Genomic DNA, 19,272 nt, shown 5'->3' on the forward strand with positions numbered 1-19,272 from the left:
TCTGGTAACTAACTTACATAAACAATGGCAAGGGGTCCTGTGTAAGAGTCAATCTTCAGGCCAAAGATATACTTGAGCACAGAGATGAGGATCTGCAGGCCAGCTGCTGTCATGAACCCCCTGATGAAGGATTCTGAGAGGTAGATCGCAACGAAGCCAAACTGCACAAATCCTAGGCATATCTATGGACAGACAGACAGTCAGGCATGCCAGATGGAATAGTGAGCACAACTTCTCAGAAGGATATCCCATAGTTCAAACTATAGTCCCCAGGAATCTTGGATAGGGAAGAAATTCAGCTCAGTTTGCAAATGAAGCTGAGTGTATATAATTTGCTCTTTCCAAATCAACATGGGAACCAAAGTATAGCCATCCTTCAAAGTTCACACTTATATGAGTTTTGCAACGCAGTTCCCCAACCAACCACTGTTTATAAAAATACATATAACGGGGAAACAGGCAGAGAAATGAATATAGCAAGTGAACATAACAAACTAAAATGTGTTACATTAGGAGGAATCGCTTGCAAAAATGTATAGCTTAGTCAAAACCTCACACTGAAGAAAGGGGAAGAACTAAAGATAACCAGAATTGAAAGCTCCTTTCATCCCTAGTCTCTGGTGTGTGAAAATGAATAAGATAACTGTTGCAGGAGGAATTTCCTCCAGTGTAGGAGTATGGCACTGACCCAATATATGTGACCCATCCCTGCCACAGGAGAGATGAGGTAACAGCAGATAAGGCAGGGCACAGATCTTTCTGAGCCACACCAATATTTAGCTGTTGGCTTACTACCTATAAAGAGTATTGCTGCCTCATCTTGGGCATCAGTATAAGGGCAGCTCCACATATGATATGCAAACATGGTATACCAGTGTTTCATGTAGGAAACACTTGACGTATTGATGCCACACACACATAAACATGTGTTGATGAACATCTATGGATGCATGTGATGTCCTGGCACAGTTAGAGTTTCTAGATGTGTATACATGGGTGTTTAAAGGCACATGTTCATCCATACAGCTCAAGCAGCCATCTTTGTTTTCTACATTGGCTTCCAAATGCTAGTGTAGTCATGCCTTTGCTTTCCCTTCTGTTCGATACATGAGCAGTTAATGCCAAACCCTATGCACGGCTGCCTTCTGCACAGTTCTGAATACAGGGCATCCTTACCTGGATTATGGCTGTCAGGCAAGCCAAGGTGGCAGAAATCTCCAGTCTGGCTGCTTCCATGGCTGTGTTGTTAATCATCACCTCATTGGCTGTGTGGTTAAAGTACTGGAAGTCGGAATCAGGAGCCAGTTCATGACAGACATTCCCCACAATAATACTGATGACTGCAAAAGTGCCTGTGGGACACACACACAAACGTTGGCTTACACTCATGCAGAGCATCTCTCATGTATGTAGTGACAGTTAGTGCTTAAGATGGCCGAAGACTGCAAAAATATATAGTCCAATGGGCCAGGCTGGGCTACCCTTCTGCTTAATTTCATCTACGTAACTGGCAGTAGCGTAAGGCGGCTGAATGTTGCATGACTGATAATAGCATAAAATGAATTATGGATCTCTTTTCCCCAGCCTTGCAACTAGTTTATGAAACAGGTTGCATGGCATGGCACCCCCCCACTCTTTGGCCCTCCCAGTGGCGGAGCATATGCCCGCACTGCACAGGGCGGGCGTGTTCCCAAGGGGCACGGGGGCATGCTCCCGAAGGGCACAGAGGGTGCCCTCCCAGGTGCAGGATAGCCACGCGTGCACCCACTGATCCTGCTTCCTTCCACTCCTGTTCCCACTCGCCTGCCTCCTTCCCATCCTCTCCCCTGCCTGCCTCCTCTAGCCAGGAGCACAGGGCAATGGCGCACCGCCCGCCCGTGACTCCCATGCCTACTGCCAGCCATCAGAGGAACGGGTGAGCTGCTGCGCCACGCTCCCGGCTGGAGGAGGCAGGCAGGCAGGGGAGAGGATGGGAAGGAGACAGGTGAGCGGGAAGGGGAGAGGAAGGAATCAGCAAAGCGGCGCAGCAGCTCCCCCCTGCCCCCGATGGCTAGTGGTAGGAGTGGGAGTCCAAGTCGCGGGTGGGCGGTGCACTGAATGTCACCCCTGCTCAGGGATGACACCCGGAGCAGGGCGTACCCCCCGCACCCACCTTCCTCCGCCAGTGGTTCCTCCCCATTACCAAGAATAAGAGAGATGTCAACTAATATTTGAGTGAGATCAGGCCACAATTTTATTGACAATAGATGTTCCCCACCTCTGCCCTTCAGCAATTTCTTCAATGCATTAGTGCAAACTTCCAGTTTATATACTAAAGCTTGAGGAGGTATGTGCACTTATTTCGGTCACTATAGTGGAATAGAAGACCTCACCTGGGACCATTTGATGAACACCTCCTAGCAAGAAATAGGCTATCAGAGGGAAGAAGGATGAGTAGAGCCCATTGATCGGAGGTAGGTTGGCCAACAGAGCAAAGGCCATACCTAAAAAACACAAGTGAAAAGCAGATCAGACCTTCCATCCTAACTATGCTCAAGTCTGCCTTATGAAAACAAGATGCCACACACCATGGCAGATTCTACAGCAGGTATGCCAACCTTTCAGCATGGCACCATCAGAAAGGTTAGGCAACAAAGACGAGTAGATGTTTGGGGTGCTCAGCAAGCAGGCTAAGGGTGACATTAATGTTCTGTCATTATTGCTGAGGTTTACACAACCAAGATGCCAATGCAGATCCATGTTCCAGTTAAAAATTCCCCACATTGTGCAGTCCCATCCTTATAAATGCATTGGGGTAGTAATGTTTGATACAGGGCACACATACAGATATCCAATCCCAATAAGAGCCTGCTTACATGATTTATTCTCACTTTTGGAGAAAATGAACTTTGTGACAGATTTCAAGAGTATTGTGTCAATGTTGACACCCTGGTTCATATGCTACTTCCCCCTATGGCTGTGGTGTGAGGTGCCTACACATTAGGGAGGGGCTGATTTTTAAAAGTATGAACCAGAGCAGAGTGAATAGACATTTCTTTAAAAGTTGCACCTTCATTTCACTGATCATAACTAAAGTGGGCCATAAGCTGAAATCTACTACCTGCCATAGTTTAGCTAATGTGTTACACCAAGATTTCCTCATTTTTTTTCCATTGGTGAAACTACTCATGTTTGGTAGTGATATGGAAAGGGCAAAGTTCTCTCACCTTGAGGCACCTGAATAGTCCCAGCACTGATTCCACCAAGGACATCGGGCACAATATAATCTTTGATTTTATATTTTGGAAGCCATACAAGAATAGGAAACAGGCTGTACAGGATGAGTTTGAATCTGGATGGTGAACATCTGGTGAGAAAGGAGAAAGACGTCACTGAATTTAATAGGAGACTTTTCCACTGTTAGATATTTTGTGAATTATTATAAGACTTACTGAACCCAGCACTTTATGCAGGCAGGGCAAAGTGCTGCTGTTTTGGTCTCGTGGTTTTCTACGCCCACACAGCGCTGGCATGAAGTACACAATGGAAAAAATGTTCCATTCCTATTATTCATAATTAGCCTTTCATTGTGTTTAATGCAGTAATGGGTCAGCTCCCCATTATCCCAGCCACCATCACACTCTGGAGAACAAGATGCCCAGCTGAATTCTGTGGTGGGTGTTTGCTCAGGCTTCTTGTTAATGACACGTCAAAATCAAGATCCTTTGTCAAACGGAACAAAATTTCAGCAAAATCAATGTGGGTTGTTACTGGGTGGCTAAACACAATGAGGGTAATAAGCCATCACATTATTAGTTCAAGCAGCCCTGATACAGCCTGCTCAGTGGATTACCGTATTTTTCTGTGAACAAGACAATGCTCCCCCCCCAGATGGTCTTGGGTGAGCTAGCAGCTCTGCCAGCTTGAGAGGTGAGGCGGTGCCGAGGTGAGGAAGGAGCTTGGCTCAGGGATCAAGAGGAGAATTGCTCAGAAAAAGCTCAACAGCTTTTTGGGGCAATTTCCCCCAAAAGCTGAACAACTTAAAAATACTGATTTATTGATTTTGGGATCCCAGAAGTAGGGGTCGTCTTATACATGGAAAAATATGGTAGTTAGCAGAACAAAGTATGTGACCTGCTTCAGCAATGGGACATGAGAAATCAACAGGATACAACTGCACAGTTAAGCACTGACTTAGAACCTATGAATGTTTACTCCAAAGATAGTCCTACTGCTTCAGTGGAACTTCCTCCCAGAGCTGCTTTGTATTGAATCAGGTCATTGGCCCATCTAGCTTGGTGATGCCTATTCCTGATTGGCTGCAGCTGCCCAGAGAGATTCAGGCAGAGGCGCCAACTTAAATAAAATATTGGTGGGGGGGCAATGATGAGTGCTGTGACTCCTGGGGGCTGGGAGGAGCCAGGGGGTGCAGCCAAGCCCAGAGGTGGTAGCTGGAAGGGCTTCAGGCTTCAGTGGTGGCTACTCCATCCTTTTATACGCTGCTCTCTCTTTCCACCTCCACCCTCAGCCCTTTGGTCCTAATTGCATGCAGGACTCTGTGGGATTGGCACGGCCTTTGTCCTCTAGATCCACTTTTAATTGTTCTCTGACACATGGAGGGGAGGAAATGAGAAGATAGAGGATGCAATGAAGATGCCAGAGGGCTGGTGACACAAGTCTCAAGGTGAAATCGACCCAACACGTGTGAGCATTTATAAGCATGTCTACCATTTTGTGGCAGCAGGGAAGCCAGCCTACTTCTTCACCACTGTTGTGTCCTCTGTGAGCTGTCTTGTAAGCATTGTTTTATTTATAAAGGAGTGGGTGGTAAAGTCAGAGACAGTTAACCACTCAGAAGTTTGCTGTGATGCAAAGCATTTTGTGGGTTAAAGTTGTTTGCATTCCCTCTGAACTTGATGCCACAGTTGATATCAGTCCAGTGGAAATGTCTAGGGCATTGTTATTGCACCCTAAGATCAGGCTGACCACGTGCTCTGTTTACCCTTGCCTATAATGGCTTGCAAGATCTATCGGAGAAGGCTTGGCTGTCCAGGGAACAGATTGCGGCTTCTTGCTATGTCTTTTCTTCCTACCATTATTATTGCACTTTTGACACTGCAGCTGAGAGTCACCGCTCACATAACCACTACACCAAATGCAGAAAAACACAAGGAAAAGGCAGTCCAAGCTGAAAAACATTGACAGCACACCAGCTAAGGCAAAGAAGAGGCAAGAATCAGCTCTCAGTTGCACTGACACCTTGTAGCAGACTGCTCAGTTCAATGTGGAAAGCCTCAAGCCCAGTTTAATTTGCAATTTTCATGTTAATGTGACTGACTTTAATATCAGCTCCACTTTTGTTGCGCTTGAGCTTATGCCGTGACCGAAAGAAAAAAGACCTATACTTTTGTAATAAGTGGCAACGGGTTATGATATTGCTACTCTTCATCAAGCATTAATGTGTCCCATGTAAGATGAATGTGCTGCATTTGCAACTGAACCAGATTGCTTTGAATTAGGTATCTAAAATAGCTATGTCTGTACTTATTTTTTCTCCCCTAGGTGGCACTCTTCTGAGCATCTGTGAAGTCACTCAGAGAGCAGCTATTCTTTTGGCATGATTCCACAGCTCTGTCTACTTAAGAGACCATTCAGTCATGCTGGGTGCCACCCAAATCTAAAGTCAACATCATTGTGTAATCCAAAGTAATGCATCCAGTTTACTTAATTAATGCTTGCTTGGCAATGCCTTCACCCAGTCGACATCTAGAGAATATATACATCAAATGGCCATCCACCCAAAGTCCTGCAGTGCAGTACAAACACATACTGTGGAGAAAACTAATGTTCTGGATCCAACACCTGGTTGCAAGTTGCTTATTTCCTGCACATGGCTTGTGCTTTTATATGTATTTGTTCACACACCTTACTCTGCTAATGCTGAGTGGTCTCTGTGCTCCTTTTGTCTGCATCTAAGCAAGTCCCTTAAGTAGAATGGGTAGGGGTGGATGGACCTGTCAGTTTTGATTCTTTCAGTTATTCATTTTCACAGTCTTAAATCCAGTTCTCCACATTTCCTCAGAAATTTGCAGCTTTTTTTAATAAATCGAAAATTCTCGTGAAAATTCATTAGCATTTCAGTTCAAATTTGTCCTAATAAAACACATTTTGGCTGCTTTTGGCTGAACCACTGCAATACAAAATTCAGAAAAGGGTGAATTTCAAAGGAGCAGTGTGTTTCAGTTTGCATATTGATTTGGAATGTGGCAGTTTGGTGGGCTTATCTTTAAATGTGAACTCATTAAAAAAAAAGCACAACTCCATCCCTAAGCATGGGGTCTGAATTTCAAGCAAAGCACTGACTGATGTGGGTAACATTATCTGGGAACTGTTTAGATGGGTGGGGTATAAATAAAGTATTATTATTATTATTATTATTATTATTATTATTATTATTATTATTATTGTTGTTGTGTCCCATCATATGACAAAGGAGGTTCAACCATTTCCTCCAGGAATGACCAGAGAGAGGTGCGCCATGCCTGTTTTTTCTAACCATACCCACAGGACCAAATGACTGTGTGAACTGCTTCTTTGTGTGGGTGCATCAGCATTAATGTCTCTGTGAGAAAGGGGGGAATGTGTAATATGAGAATCACTGAGCAGCATAAGACCCCAGAAATTGTTTCATCTCTCACTGCCACTTGCAACCTCCTACCAAACACACACACACTCACCTCTGTTAAGGGCACACCGGCTCACTCCGCTGAGGGACTGATCAAAGCTCACTTCTCCCTCTGACATTGTTTAACTGACCTCAGACCTCTGTTTTCCCCTTGACTCCTCCCTTTCTGATGTGTGTCTAGTCTGTTAGACTGTAAGCCTCAGGGCAGGGCCTGTCATTCATTTAATTTTATGTACCACACCTTGTTTCTTTAGCTGAACGAGAAATAATCCATGTAATACCAAGAAGGAATAATACGGTATCTAGGAAACACTGTTGCATAAACCAAGTCTTCACTGTTATTTTGACCTCTTTTTGAAACAGGGTGATCTCCCACCTAGAGCCCCAATGCATCACTGTATATAGTGAACTTAAATTTGCTTTAAAGCGATAAAGGACTAACAATGTAATTTAAAAAAATAAATGAGTGACAGGATAGAGAACCCATGGCCTTTCAGATGTTGCTGCACTCTTGGTTGTGCTGGCAGAGGCTAATGAAAACTGAGTCCAATAACAACTGAAGTGCCACAAATGCACTATCACTGGGTGAAGATGACAAAACTAGGAAGATGGCTGGCACAAATGTCTTCTTCACAATTGTTTTATTCTTTTCAAATACTCCTAATATGCATTGGGGTTGGGTGGGTTTCTTAGAGAATGGGTATCAATATTATTGCTCTCTCCTTCCTGGAAAAAATATATTTATCCAAGAGTGAGTAAAGCCGACAAGCCAGCAATGGTGGCAATGAATCAGTACAAGTTCCCTTATCTACATAATTGTGTTTTTCTGATGGCTAGTGTCAGAAAAGTTGTTTGGCCTTCTACAATTTGTACAGTTTGTTTACTCTAATCTCTCTTGGCTGTGGCAGTGGAAACATATTTGTCTGCTATTAAACAATTAGCAACAATCTTTAACACTGAAAAAGAGAAAAACTGAGAATGAGGTATTTATTATTCGCCACTTCACTTTGATGCCTGATAAGGTTTGGATATTTGGCACTGCCTTAACCAACTCTGCATCACTACTTGGGTTGCAAATTCTGTAGGAGAATTTGCTGGTAAATCACAAAAGTGAATCATAAAGATGGAAAGTGCCTCAAAAATAATCAGGTCCAGCCCCACAACACACAGCATTTCTGATGGGTGAACACCCAGCTTCTCCTTTAAAGCCTCACTTCAGTTTTGTGGGAGTGCTGGGATTAAGATTGCCTCTTTGCTCCTGGTTTGTGCAAAACTCCCTCAATAATGGAATTAGCAATCTATCATTCAAAGTTTCAGTTGGACTGCCCAACATCACAAATCTAGACAGCATGTGGACATTATTTTATTTTATTTATTTTTCTTTCATAAAATTTATAAGGAGCTTGATTGTTAAAAAACATACCAAAAAAAACACACCTCAAAGTGGTTAAAACACTAGTGTATGGCTTTCAACATACCTGAAAAGATTCTTTATTTTCTCCCCAAGTGGGTAACTTCTAGTTTTTCTCTCAAACTCTTCATCAAAGTAGTTGCTAGAATAAGCTGGACGGTTGATGATGTAACGTGGACGTGCTTCGTTCATCTTTGCGCCACTAAACCCTTCACCCAGAAATGAAATGTAAGGAAGCTGGAGTGAGAAGTGAGCATCACCAACAGAAGGTCCTTTAATAAGGCAGGCAGTTCCTCTTATCCTCATCCCAATAAGCCTGCCTTTCAAATTTCCTTCCAAAGTCCCGCCCCTTTCCCCTCCCCTTCCTGCAGAAGGAAAGATGGTGCTCTTCTGGAGGCATCAATGCCTCGTGGCAGGCTGCGTGAGATTTTATTAATCAGCTACTTTATAATGATGCAGGAGTTGGCACTATTTCAAGAAACCTACACGTGGCCAAGTGTTGGGCAGTTACAGGCTATGATCACAGCTCTTGCCGCTGTATTGTTATTTAGCCTTGGGCCGGTCACTTAGGAATTGTCTGCCATGAAGAAAATGAGGTTAGGAATTTCTGCAAGGCTGAATCAGCACCCTCATTCAAAGATGCATTGTGTTGTGGTAAAAGTTCACCCACATTCTAGAAATCTCTTGACGTTTCTGCTACAGTGCCTTGTGGATCCTTGACCTCTTTAGCATCCTGTAGTTTCACCTATGTTATGTATACATTTGGAACTTTTGCCCCGAGTGCTTCTATAGCTGTGATCTATAGCTCAGCAAATACACTGTAGAACGAAGGACAACTCAGAAATGTAACAATTTGACCTATTTTAATTATAATAATGCCAACCATTCCTGTTCAACCAGTCCTACGCAGTATCAAGGTGTTTCTAGAGGCAGGTAATAAATAAACTCCTTGAGGTGCAGGCCTTAGTATAAACAAAACTATCAAAGGAAGGGGAAAGAGCACTTTTGCAAGATGATAAGTCTGGGGGTGGGGTGGAAGAATATGAAGAAATAGAACAAGGATGTGGATCATTATTTTGGTACTGTATTGCAGTTAAGCACTTAGGTGTTGATCAAGTGGGCAAATGAACAGAAAATGAATCATCATAAAAGATAGACAGAGATTATGAAGCAATTGTGGGTGTCGTTACATGGTTCTTTTATTTAGAGTACATTAAGCCCATGGGGAAAATCCATCAAGATAGTGATAATGCATCAGGTTATAATTGTTTTGATCTGATAACTAAATACAAGCAAAAAACAAATTCAAATAATGCCATTTCAGACTTGAAAATGTTAATTTTTGGAACTGAAATGTACCACATTTTAAAATATCCCTCAGTTATTTTGCTGCTTACATTGTAAAACTTTTTAAAATGCTGCATTCATTGATCACAGCGAAACAGCAACACAAAAACAAAACACGGCCAAACATTTTTCAAGTAAAATAAATATTAAAGAACATAACATAAAAATAGCTGAAAAGGAAATATATAATTTATAATAATAATAATAATTTATTACTTATACCCCACCCATCTGGCTGAGTTTCCCCAGGCACTCTGGGTGGCTTCCAGCAAGAGATTAAAAATACATGGGATTGCTCATCATTTCAGAGTCCCCAAAAAGGTGTCAAATCAACTTAGAATATATACTTGAGTTAACCAGTTTGACATATATCTTTGAAGATCTACATGTATTCAAGGTCCAATCTGGGTAATTTTAAAAAGAAATACTAACTTAAGTGAATCTTGTGAAACTCCATTTCAGTGAGATGATCTGAGTGTGAGAGAACCAAACCACATATATGATTCTATCTGGTTCCAGCCTCATGATAATGGATTTCTACTCTGTGTGGGCTGGAGGGAGGAAAAATGTGGCTTTGGAGTGATCCATCATAGGAATAGACAATCTAGTTAACTTTGGTACTGTAAGGCTGCATCCCAGGCTCACAATGGCATTTATTTTTCAGCATTCATGCTTAGGGTCTCACTGCATGACTCTCATTGATGGAGACCTCTTTTTTTTGTTTTTTTGTCTATCCAAAACTCTGGGCTCACTTGGATGAAAGACTTCACCTTATGACCCTTTTCTAAATTGTTTTTTTTTTTTAAAAAAAACTAGCTGCCAGGTATATGTAAAGTTCCTAATATAAGCTGGTAGTTAATAACAGGTGGCCTCTTGCACCCCACCCTGAGACCGCCTAAGGGAAGCAGAGGGTGAGAAAGGGGCAGCAGAGGTTGCCAGGGGGGAGACAAGTTTCTGCTAAAACTTTATAAAATGGGTAAGTAATCATTTCTGTCAATAGAGGAATTTTGCCCTTGTCACTCATTTCAGAATTCACACCGCAGATCCTTTCTCATGAGATTTTAACAAAGGGTTACTCATGGATCAGGCCCACTTGCTGGGCTCCACGTCTCCACCTGGAGCATGCGTAAAAGGCTCCTTGATTTAGAAGAGGCTGCAGCTACCCTGGAATGCAGAGGTCCAAAGGGAGGACAAAAATCAGATCAAGCTGGTCCTCCACTTAGAAACATAGGAAATTCAATCAGATGGTTGGCTCATCTAGCTCAGAACTGTATACACTGACTAACAATAGCTCTCTAGGGGACCAGATACAAAGTATTTCCCAATCTTTACTGGATATGCTGGGACTGAACCCGGGAACTTCCACATGCAGAGCATGTGCTCTTTCCATTGAGCTACTGCTTGACCACTATGTCTTCCAGTCCAGACACAATTCAAGATGCTCGTTTTAAATTTTAGGTCCTTCAATACTTTTGGGTCCCATATACAGTGGTACCTCAGGTTACATACGCTTCAGGTTACATAAGCTTCAGGTTACAGACTCCGCTAACCCAGAAATATTACCTCGGGTTAAGAACTTTGCTTCAGGATTAGAACAGAAATTGTGCGGCGGCAGAGGGAGGCCCCATTCGCTAAAGTGGTGCTTCAGGTTAAGAACAGTTTCAGGTTAAGAATGGACCTCCAGAACAAATTAAGTACTTAACCTGAAGTACCACTGTATCTAAAAGTGAACTTGCCAGATAGGTCGTGGATGCATTTTAAAAGTGTGGTAATGTGCTCTTTTAAAACACAGAAGTTGCCTAACCCTGTTTGATAACCCAGATTGTTAACTATCATCTGTGCAAGCTATAAGGTGCTCTGGGCTATGCAAATGTTACACAAACCTGTCTTGCGGTTCTGTGCTTTGAGCCTTCCAACTTGATTTCCTGGACCAGTGGCCTTAAGTCGGAGGGAAAAGGAAGTGGAGTAGTTAGGCCTGACTCTGTTATGTTCGCGTGAAAAGAATGATGATAGGTATGCCAGAAAAGAAGTCCCTCCCCACTTCAAGCATTGCCCTACTAATATGCTTTCTGAAGTTGAGAAGGAACTGTTGGCTGGTTATATAATGGAGAGCCAAAGCAATGAAATGGATAGTGCTTTTGGTTTGGGTCAGAGGCAACTGGGTTCAGATCTCTGATCATCTGTGATGTTGCATGGGTGGTCTTGAGCAAATCACTATCTCTTAACCCAGGGTTAGGCCCATGTGGTGGCATCCAGATGTTGTTGGACTATAACTCCCAGCATCTCTGACCACGGGTCATGCTGGGGAGGACTGATATGAGTCACTGCTTTAACATCAGGTGGGTGCCATGTTGTCCAACCCTAATCTCACAGGGTGGCGGGGATGCAGTAGCCTCCATGTGCACCATCCTGAGCTCCCCAGGCAAAGTGTCGGGTGGAAACGCAATAAACAAATTGGCCCCAGCTTGGGAAATTTTATTTGATTTCCATTTGAATACTTGCTGCAGCTTCAAGGAGTGGTAGTTTCCACACTTAATCAATCCTCATTCCCTCCCCTGGAGTCATGATGTGAACCTCCCAAATTGTAACTGTCTTGTTTGAGTGCAATACACTCTTTGCTGGCACTCTAGCTGGGTAATTTGCACCTACGCCCTGAGGGATAGACGTTGAACCTTTAGTGCAAATATATGCATTGCCTCACGTTGAGGAGATGTGCTATTTCCCACTGCAAGGTATTATGTATTTATTTAATGCATTTATATCCCACGCTTTTCTCCAAGGAGCTCAAAGGTGGCCTGCGTGGTTCTTCCATTCCTCAATCCATCCCAACAACAACCCTGAGAGGTAGGTTAAGAAACCAAAGTATTTTGTTAGGAAAATGCCATACTTCCCTCCTCACTCCCACGCAGTGAATGCAGTGGCACCTTGGTTGTCGAACGGCTTGGCTCCCAAACAAATCGGCTCCTGAACGCTGCAAACCCGGAAATGAGTGTTCTGGTTTGCGAACGTTTTTTGGAAGCCAAACATCAGGCGTGGCTTACACGGTTTTTGATTGAGTGCAGGAAGCTCCAGCAGCCAATCTGAAGCCACGCCTTGGTTTTCGAATGGTTCCGAGAGTCGAACAGACTCCCAAAATGGATTAAGTTCGACAACCAAGGTACCACTGTGCAGTGTGAAATGTAAGCCTGCACGTGTCAATGGGATAACTCCTCTCCATCATGCTCTCACTGTCTGTAACTTTTAAACATGTGCTGCCAGGACTTACCCAAGATATTTTGCTACCTGAGGCCCTAGCAAATGAAAGTTGCTTCTACCCTGGGGATGGGATAGTACCCTCTACTCACACCTGAGCAGCAGGTTAGCTCACAGGGTGCAGGGTGGGCTGAGTGATACACACAGCTCTATCCTCCAACAGAAAGCAACAGCCAGGGGAGTTAAGGAGGAATGGTCAGGGCTGCCTGCCACTACTGTCCCCAGCAACCACTGCCTCACTCTGCCAGATGCTGGGGTTCTGAGCCATAGAAGGCTTTATAGGTTAAAGCAATACTTTGAATTGTGCTTGAAAACATTTAGCCAGCGCATTTGTGCCAAGACTGGTGTTATGTGTCCAGACTGTTCATTCCCAAGGTCAGATGCTTGCCAGTGGCATTGCACACCAGTTTCAAAACTATCCTCAAAGGCACCCCCACACAGAGCCATCTTTCCCATAGGGCTTAGTGGTTCGTTGTGTCAGGGTGCCGGCCTCTCAGGGGTGCCCCAGCAAGTTGGGGGAGCTGTGTGGCTTTGCCAGGGGCCTCCCCTTTCCCTGCATGCCTGGGCGTGCAGCTTGCCTCTGAGTGCGGGAGGGGAGCCCCGAAGAGGCGGGTGGGAACAGTTTTGATGGGGACACTGGAGCCTCTCCCAGCAGCTCCCTGTCAAAGCTCCCCACCAGCAAGCGAGGACCCCGTCTCTCCCTTTTCAGTGCAGCAGCTTCCCGGCGGGCAGAAGGGAAGCAGACCCGTCCTTAGCTGTGCCCAAGTGCACTTTATTTCTCCTTTTAATGCAGCGGGCAGCACACGCACACCCCATACACTGCGTATGCGGTCATGGGCGAGGACAATCTGCTGCTGTCCCGCCGCAGCCACCCACCCACTCGCTTCGAGGGGGTCAGGGAGCAACCAGGGTTGGCGTGTGTGTTTGTGTTTTTAAAACCCTCCTGCTGTACTTCTTTCTTGGCCGCAAAGCCTGCTTGGGCAGGAGGAGCGATGCTATTTCTACCCTCGCTCAGCTTCCCGACCACCACCCTCCTCTCCTGTCCGTCAGTGGGTTAAATGCCCTCTTCTTTCTACTTTCCTCTGTCCCACTTTCTCGCTCTCTTTTCATCCAGTAAAGGAAGGGGTAGGTTCCCCCCATCCCCAGCTCTTGCCCCTTCTTCCCTGTAGTGAAATCTGTGGAATTCCCAAGTTCAGGTCAACAACTCTGGGGAACTTTTCCTAAAAAATGTCAACAACTTTGGGGCCACCCGCTTAAAAAGGTCAATAACTCTGGGAAACGGGGTGGGGGGCCGCCAGAGGGATCTTTGCACCACGGCGCCAGATATGCTTAAGACGGCCCTGTCCTCGCATACAGCACATTGGAGTAGTCTAGTCTAGAGGTTACCATAGATCGCTGAAGCCAAATTATCCCTGTCCAGAAATAGGGTTGTAGCTGGACCATCAACTAAAGATAGTCAAAGACAACCTAGGCCTTGACCAGTTGTGACGGATCCAGCAACACCCACAAGCTATGAGCTTGCACGTTTGTGAGTGTCTTCAATCCCAGAGTGCAGTCCCATGTAGAACAGGCTGTAAATGACTTATTCAGTCAAAGAAACTATTCACCAACAACACCTCACTCTTGTTTAGACAGAGCTTCAATTTATTGGCTCCCATAGCAATAGTAGGTGAGGACTGCCCTGAAAAAAATGTTTTATGTGCAGCTACCAGGATGGTGGCCTATACTTGTTCCCTGTTAAGATGTAACCTCCTCTGCGGATGGAGCTTTGATTATTGTAACAGTGCCTGGTAGAGTAGAGCAGGAAGTAATGGATGCATCAGAGAGGTGACTCTGCTGAGGAATATAGGTCAGCTAGCTAAATAATTATCCCAATGGAAACAGAGTCAGGAAATCAGCACAACAATCAAATCCAACATGTCATGGAAACTTTAATGATCCCAAGCAGTTGGAGATGCCAGTTTTTTAAAGGCCAATTCCTATCCACACTGACTGGAAAGCTGGGCTGAAAAATTCCTGAACATCCTAGACACTAACCAATAGGAATGAGTCATTTAAGTACTAGTTAAATATGATAATCACCACCAACATTTCCTGTGAGGTGATATTACTATTATGGTTTTCTTCACCTTTGTTATCCTACCTATGGAGCTCATGGAGGTCACTGCTGAGGATCTAATGGTATATTGGGGGGGGGATAGTACGTATGATAGAACACAAGGTTTGTGAGGCCCAAGATCCAATCCCTAACATCACTGATTAAGGTATCTTAAGTAGTAAAGCCAGTTAAGATCTTTGCTTTAGACCCTGAGGAACATCAATCAGCATCAACAACAGTGGTGCCTTCTGAGGCATTTTGCTAGAGACTACCTCTGTCAATCACAGAACACTACTGCCTGGTGGAAGAATAAAAGAAGCAGTAGCAGAGCCACTATTCAGATACTGAGTGGGTAGCAGGGCTCAGCATAGATGTTGGCCCATGCTGGATGCAGCTACCAATCAGCAGTTGTGCATCTGCATGATGCTGAGTTGACACTCCTTCTATTTCTCCTCTGGCTCTTTCTGGTGTTCACTGGAAAGGGTTCCAGGTCCCAGCACCATATGGTGGTGCTTGGCAGCATAAAATGGTAGTCTCCACTGAACTACCCCATTCCATTGAGCTGTCCTCATTCCATTGAGCCACCACTGACAAAAATAACTTGGCTAGATAGACCCGTGGTCTGAATCAAGTATAAGACAGCTTCATATGGGACAATAAATACCAAACAGAATGAGGGAAAAGTTAGAAGGAAAAGCTTGGCCTATCGCTCAACATCCAAAAGACCAAAGTGCTGCACCAACAAGCACAAAACAATCCCACCACAGCACCGCAAATCCAACTCAATGGTGTAACATTGGAAAGTGTCAATCACTTCTCCTACCTGGGCAGTTATCTTTCAACAAGGACCAACATTGATGCCAAAATCGAGCATCGCCTGAGCTCTGCGAGTACAGCTTTCTGCCAATTGAAGTGCAGAGTATTTGAGCACCAGACATTCGCAGGGAAACCCAAATGCTTGTTTACAAAGCTATTGTACTATGAACCTTACTGTATGCTTGTGAAACATGGACCACTTATAAATGCCATCTCCAACTCCTCAAAAGATTCCATCAATGGTGTCTCCGAAAATTTTTAGATATCACTTGGGAAGACAGATGAACTAATGCCAGTGTACTGGAAGAAGCAAAGATCACTAGTGTCAAAGCAATGATTCTTCAACATCAACTTCATTGGATGTTGCTCGGATGCCTGATTATCGTATTCCAAAGCAACTACTCTATTCCAAACTTAAAAATGGAAAGTGTAATGCTGGTAGTCAACAAAAGAGGTATAAAGCAGGGGTCAGCAAGGTTTATCTTGCCTGGGCTGGATCGGTCCCGCAGAGATCCCTCTGTGGACTGGATCGTGTGTGTGTGATTTTTGGCGTCTGAGTGTGCGCAGATGCGATTTTCGGCGTCTGCATCTGCGCAGATTCAATTTCCGGCACCATGGAAGCAAGTGCCTGCGCCGCGCTGCACCAGTTTAGCACAGCGTGTGAGCGGGCAGCTTGATTCGGGGGTGGCTCGTGGGCCAGTCAAACGACCTCTGTGGGCCTCTTCCAGCCCATGGGCCTTAGGTTGCTGACCCCTGGTATAAAGACTTTCTCAAGGCAAATCTTTAAAAAGTAGTATAAACATTGACAATTGGGAGACACTGGCCTAGGAGTGCTCCAACTGGAGAACAGCATTTACCAAAGGTGTCATGGCCTTTGAAGATACTCGAATGCAAGACAAAAGGGAGAAACGTGCTAAGAGGAAGACACACTTGGCAAACCCTCACCACGATCAACTCCCGCCTGGAAACCTATGTCCCCACTGTGGAAGGATGTGTGGATCCAGAATTGGCCTCCACAGTCACTTACAGACTCACTGTTAAGACCGTGTTCGTGGAAGACAACCTTACTCGGCAACGAGCGATCACCAAAGCAGAAGATTCATTGATAGTGTGATAAAAGATATCTGATGTCATGGCAAGTTTCTCCTTAGTAGGGATGGGAGAGAAATTGGATTCAGTTCATATTTAAAGGTAAATCTACTTCAACTGCACTTCCTGAAACAATACACAAGCAATGTAATTCTCCAGTCAAGTAATGCGTACAAAAATGCACATACAAGAGTAAAATGTGCAAAACAATGTATATATTAGTGAAAATGACATAGAGAAATGCATTATATTAGGGTACGTTGGGTAAACTTAACAGTTCCACTAGTGTAAGGAATTTGAGCTGTGCATTGATACTTGGACGAATGCAGCTTCTCCATCCTTTCTTTACAGCCTGATCCCTACTACACCAAAGAAAATGTGACTAAACTCAGTGTGACTTCTTCCCAAGTTGTTGCACATGAATTTGCAGCCTTAGATTCCCAGATTTTCAAAGCCTGATCCAGAAACTTGATCAAGGATATGGTCAGGATTTGAACTCTGCTGAAAGTGTATTTCTCCCCTCTCCATCTGACACACATGCACCCTCTCCGGTTTCTTATTCCAGTATTTATTTCAATGTTCTGAACAGCATGCTGTGGTTTTATTGTTACAGGCTTGGGTGTGTTGAGCCTTTTCTCTTTATATCTTTCTGCTGAGTGAAAGTGCTAGCAGACACTCTCACAAATCAGGAACAAAGCAAGGAGGGTTGACGGAAGGCAAGAGTCAGAAGGACAAAAGAAGTCCCATGATTAAAATTCCACCTAAAACAAACAGGCCAATGATGTCAACATCAGCAAGAGTCAAGTTTTTGAGATGGCGTTATCGATGGCCTTGCCCTAGATCAAACACAAGTGGAAACTTTTCTGATTTCAGAACTCAAGAGCTGAGAGCCTTAGAAAAGAAGGCACAAGACAGAAGGCAAAAGCAACTCTTGAGACCTTTTCAGGTGTGGAGACGTGTAATACATAGCAGGGAGGTGGCATCGCGGTGGCAGCCTTCTGCCCCAGCTACTACACTTTCATTTCAGATTTCAAAATGAATGTGCACAGGTTGGAGGCAGAATTGTTTGCCATGTTGCTGCCTCCATTTCTCCATGTGTCCATTTCTCCATAGTGCCATCTGAAAAGGGCTCTGGTTGTGAGCCGAAGAAGTCCAACAGAGACTCTGAACATTAGAATGAAAGGTTTTTGTGGCACAAGCAGGGAAACTCAGGCCTGGGGGCCAAATGTGGCCTTCAAGGCCTGTCTCCCCAGACGGTATCCTCTCATTGGCCACATCCCTTACTGGCGCTGCTTCACACACTCCCTGAGTGTTAATGCCTCTTACTGGACAAGCTAGTCTAGTGTACAAAGGGAAGATTTACGTTCATTGCTCTGCCCATTCTTGCCTCTGGCTCTCCTCACCACTTGCACGCGAGCCTTGGAAGGTTGCCCAGAATGGAATGTGGCTGAAAAGGAGCCACTCACCTTTGCACCATGGTGACAAAGAACTATGCAATTATTTATTAGAAATGGGCCATAACAAAAGAGATGATCCTTTCCCATTGTGCCAGGGACACTGCGGGAAATTAATATGGTTGTGTTTTGCACTGCCTCACAGCGGTCACCAATGTGGTGTCCATGGGCATCAATGTACCTGCACAGGCCTTCCCTGGTGCCAACAGGCTCCCTTGTCCTGCTGAAATTACCGGATAGTCTTGAAGTAAGCATTCTAGTGTAGCAGAACACATTGCAATGCTTTATTGTGGAGTGTGTGAGGTGCCCACAGCAGTTTCTGGGGCTTGCAAATGAGGCAGGTGACCCCTGTTTTAAGAGGAAAGCCAGAATGCCTTAGCACAGGGGTCGCCAGCCATAATAATAATAATAATAATAGTAATAATAATATATTAATTTGATAGTAAAATAACATTGCTCAATTTCAACAAAATCTGTAGAGCTGCATTCTTATACAAGTCACATAGAAGAAGAAAATTGAGCAAGGACACTGTTAAATAACTGAATCATTGAATATAGTGCCAAGACTTCAACTACCCATGACATAGCCTTTCCATAAGTAAGCATGAGTGGCTAGGAGGTCTAATATTAACGTCACTTCCATTTACATAGCTGATATATGGAGACCATACCTTATCAAAACGACTGTGCTTAGTTCTGCCTCTAATAACCCTTCTGCATTGTGTTATATCCTGTGGTGAGTTTGAGAATGAAATCTGATATTTGGAAAGAGCCAGATCCCAGACTTTCCCTTTCCATCAGAGATGGACCTTTGAGGTCTTTCCAAGGGAAGGTGATCTCTAAATGGACAGAGGTAAACAACATGGCACTTAGGTCCTTATGTATAAGGGTGCCGGTGGCAGAGGGGGTTAGAATGGCATCTAGTTACAGTAGGGCCTGGGCAGAGTTTGGGTTCAATGATTGAACTATAATATTAGAAACAACATCAAGAATGCTTTGCCAAAACCCAGTACAGTGGTACCTCAGGTTAAGTACTTAAGTTGTTCCGGAGGTCTGTTCTTAACCTGAAACTGTTTTTTACCTGAACACCACTTTAGCTAATGGGGCCTCCTGCTGCTGCTGGAGCACAATTTCTGTTCTC

At 44.3% G+C, this 19,272-nt stretch overlaps 1 protein-coding gene across 3 annotated transcripts in view; it reads right to left on the reverse strand.

Annotated features, from left to right (window-relative positions):
- SLC26A9 (solute carrier family 26 member 9) overlaps positions 1-19,272 on the reverse strand; it is a 59,537-nt gene that overhangs the window by 27,642 nt on the left and 12,623 nt on the right. The window contains exons 2-6 of one of the 3 annotated variants that reach the window (XM_083617115.1): positions 8,143-8,284; positions 3,207-3,346; positions 2,373-2,483; positions 1,177-1,352; positions 18-182 (exon numbers count right to left, since the gene is read on the reverse strand). In XM_083617115.1, coding sequence (XP_083473241.1) covers positions 18-182; positions 1,177-1,352; positions 2,373-2,483; positions 3,207-3,346; positions 8,143-8,267 — 717 coding nt within the window. In that variant the 5' untranslated portion in view covers positions 8,268-8,284. Of the gene's footprint in view, positions 1-17; positions 183-1,176; positions 1,804-1,951; positions 2,484-3,206; positions 3,347-8,142; positions 8,384-19,272 lie in introns of those variants that run through there. The other 2 variants (XM_083617116.1, XM_083617114.1) reach the window with 2 other exon arrangements.

Source organism: Podarcis filfolensis (assembly GCF_964270895.1).
Source record: "Podarcis filfolensis genome assembly, chromosome: 6".
NCBI lineage: Eukaryota > Metazoa > Chordata > Lepidosauria > Squamata > Lacertidae > Podarcis > Podarcis filfolensis.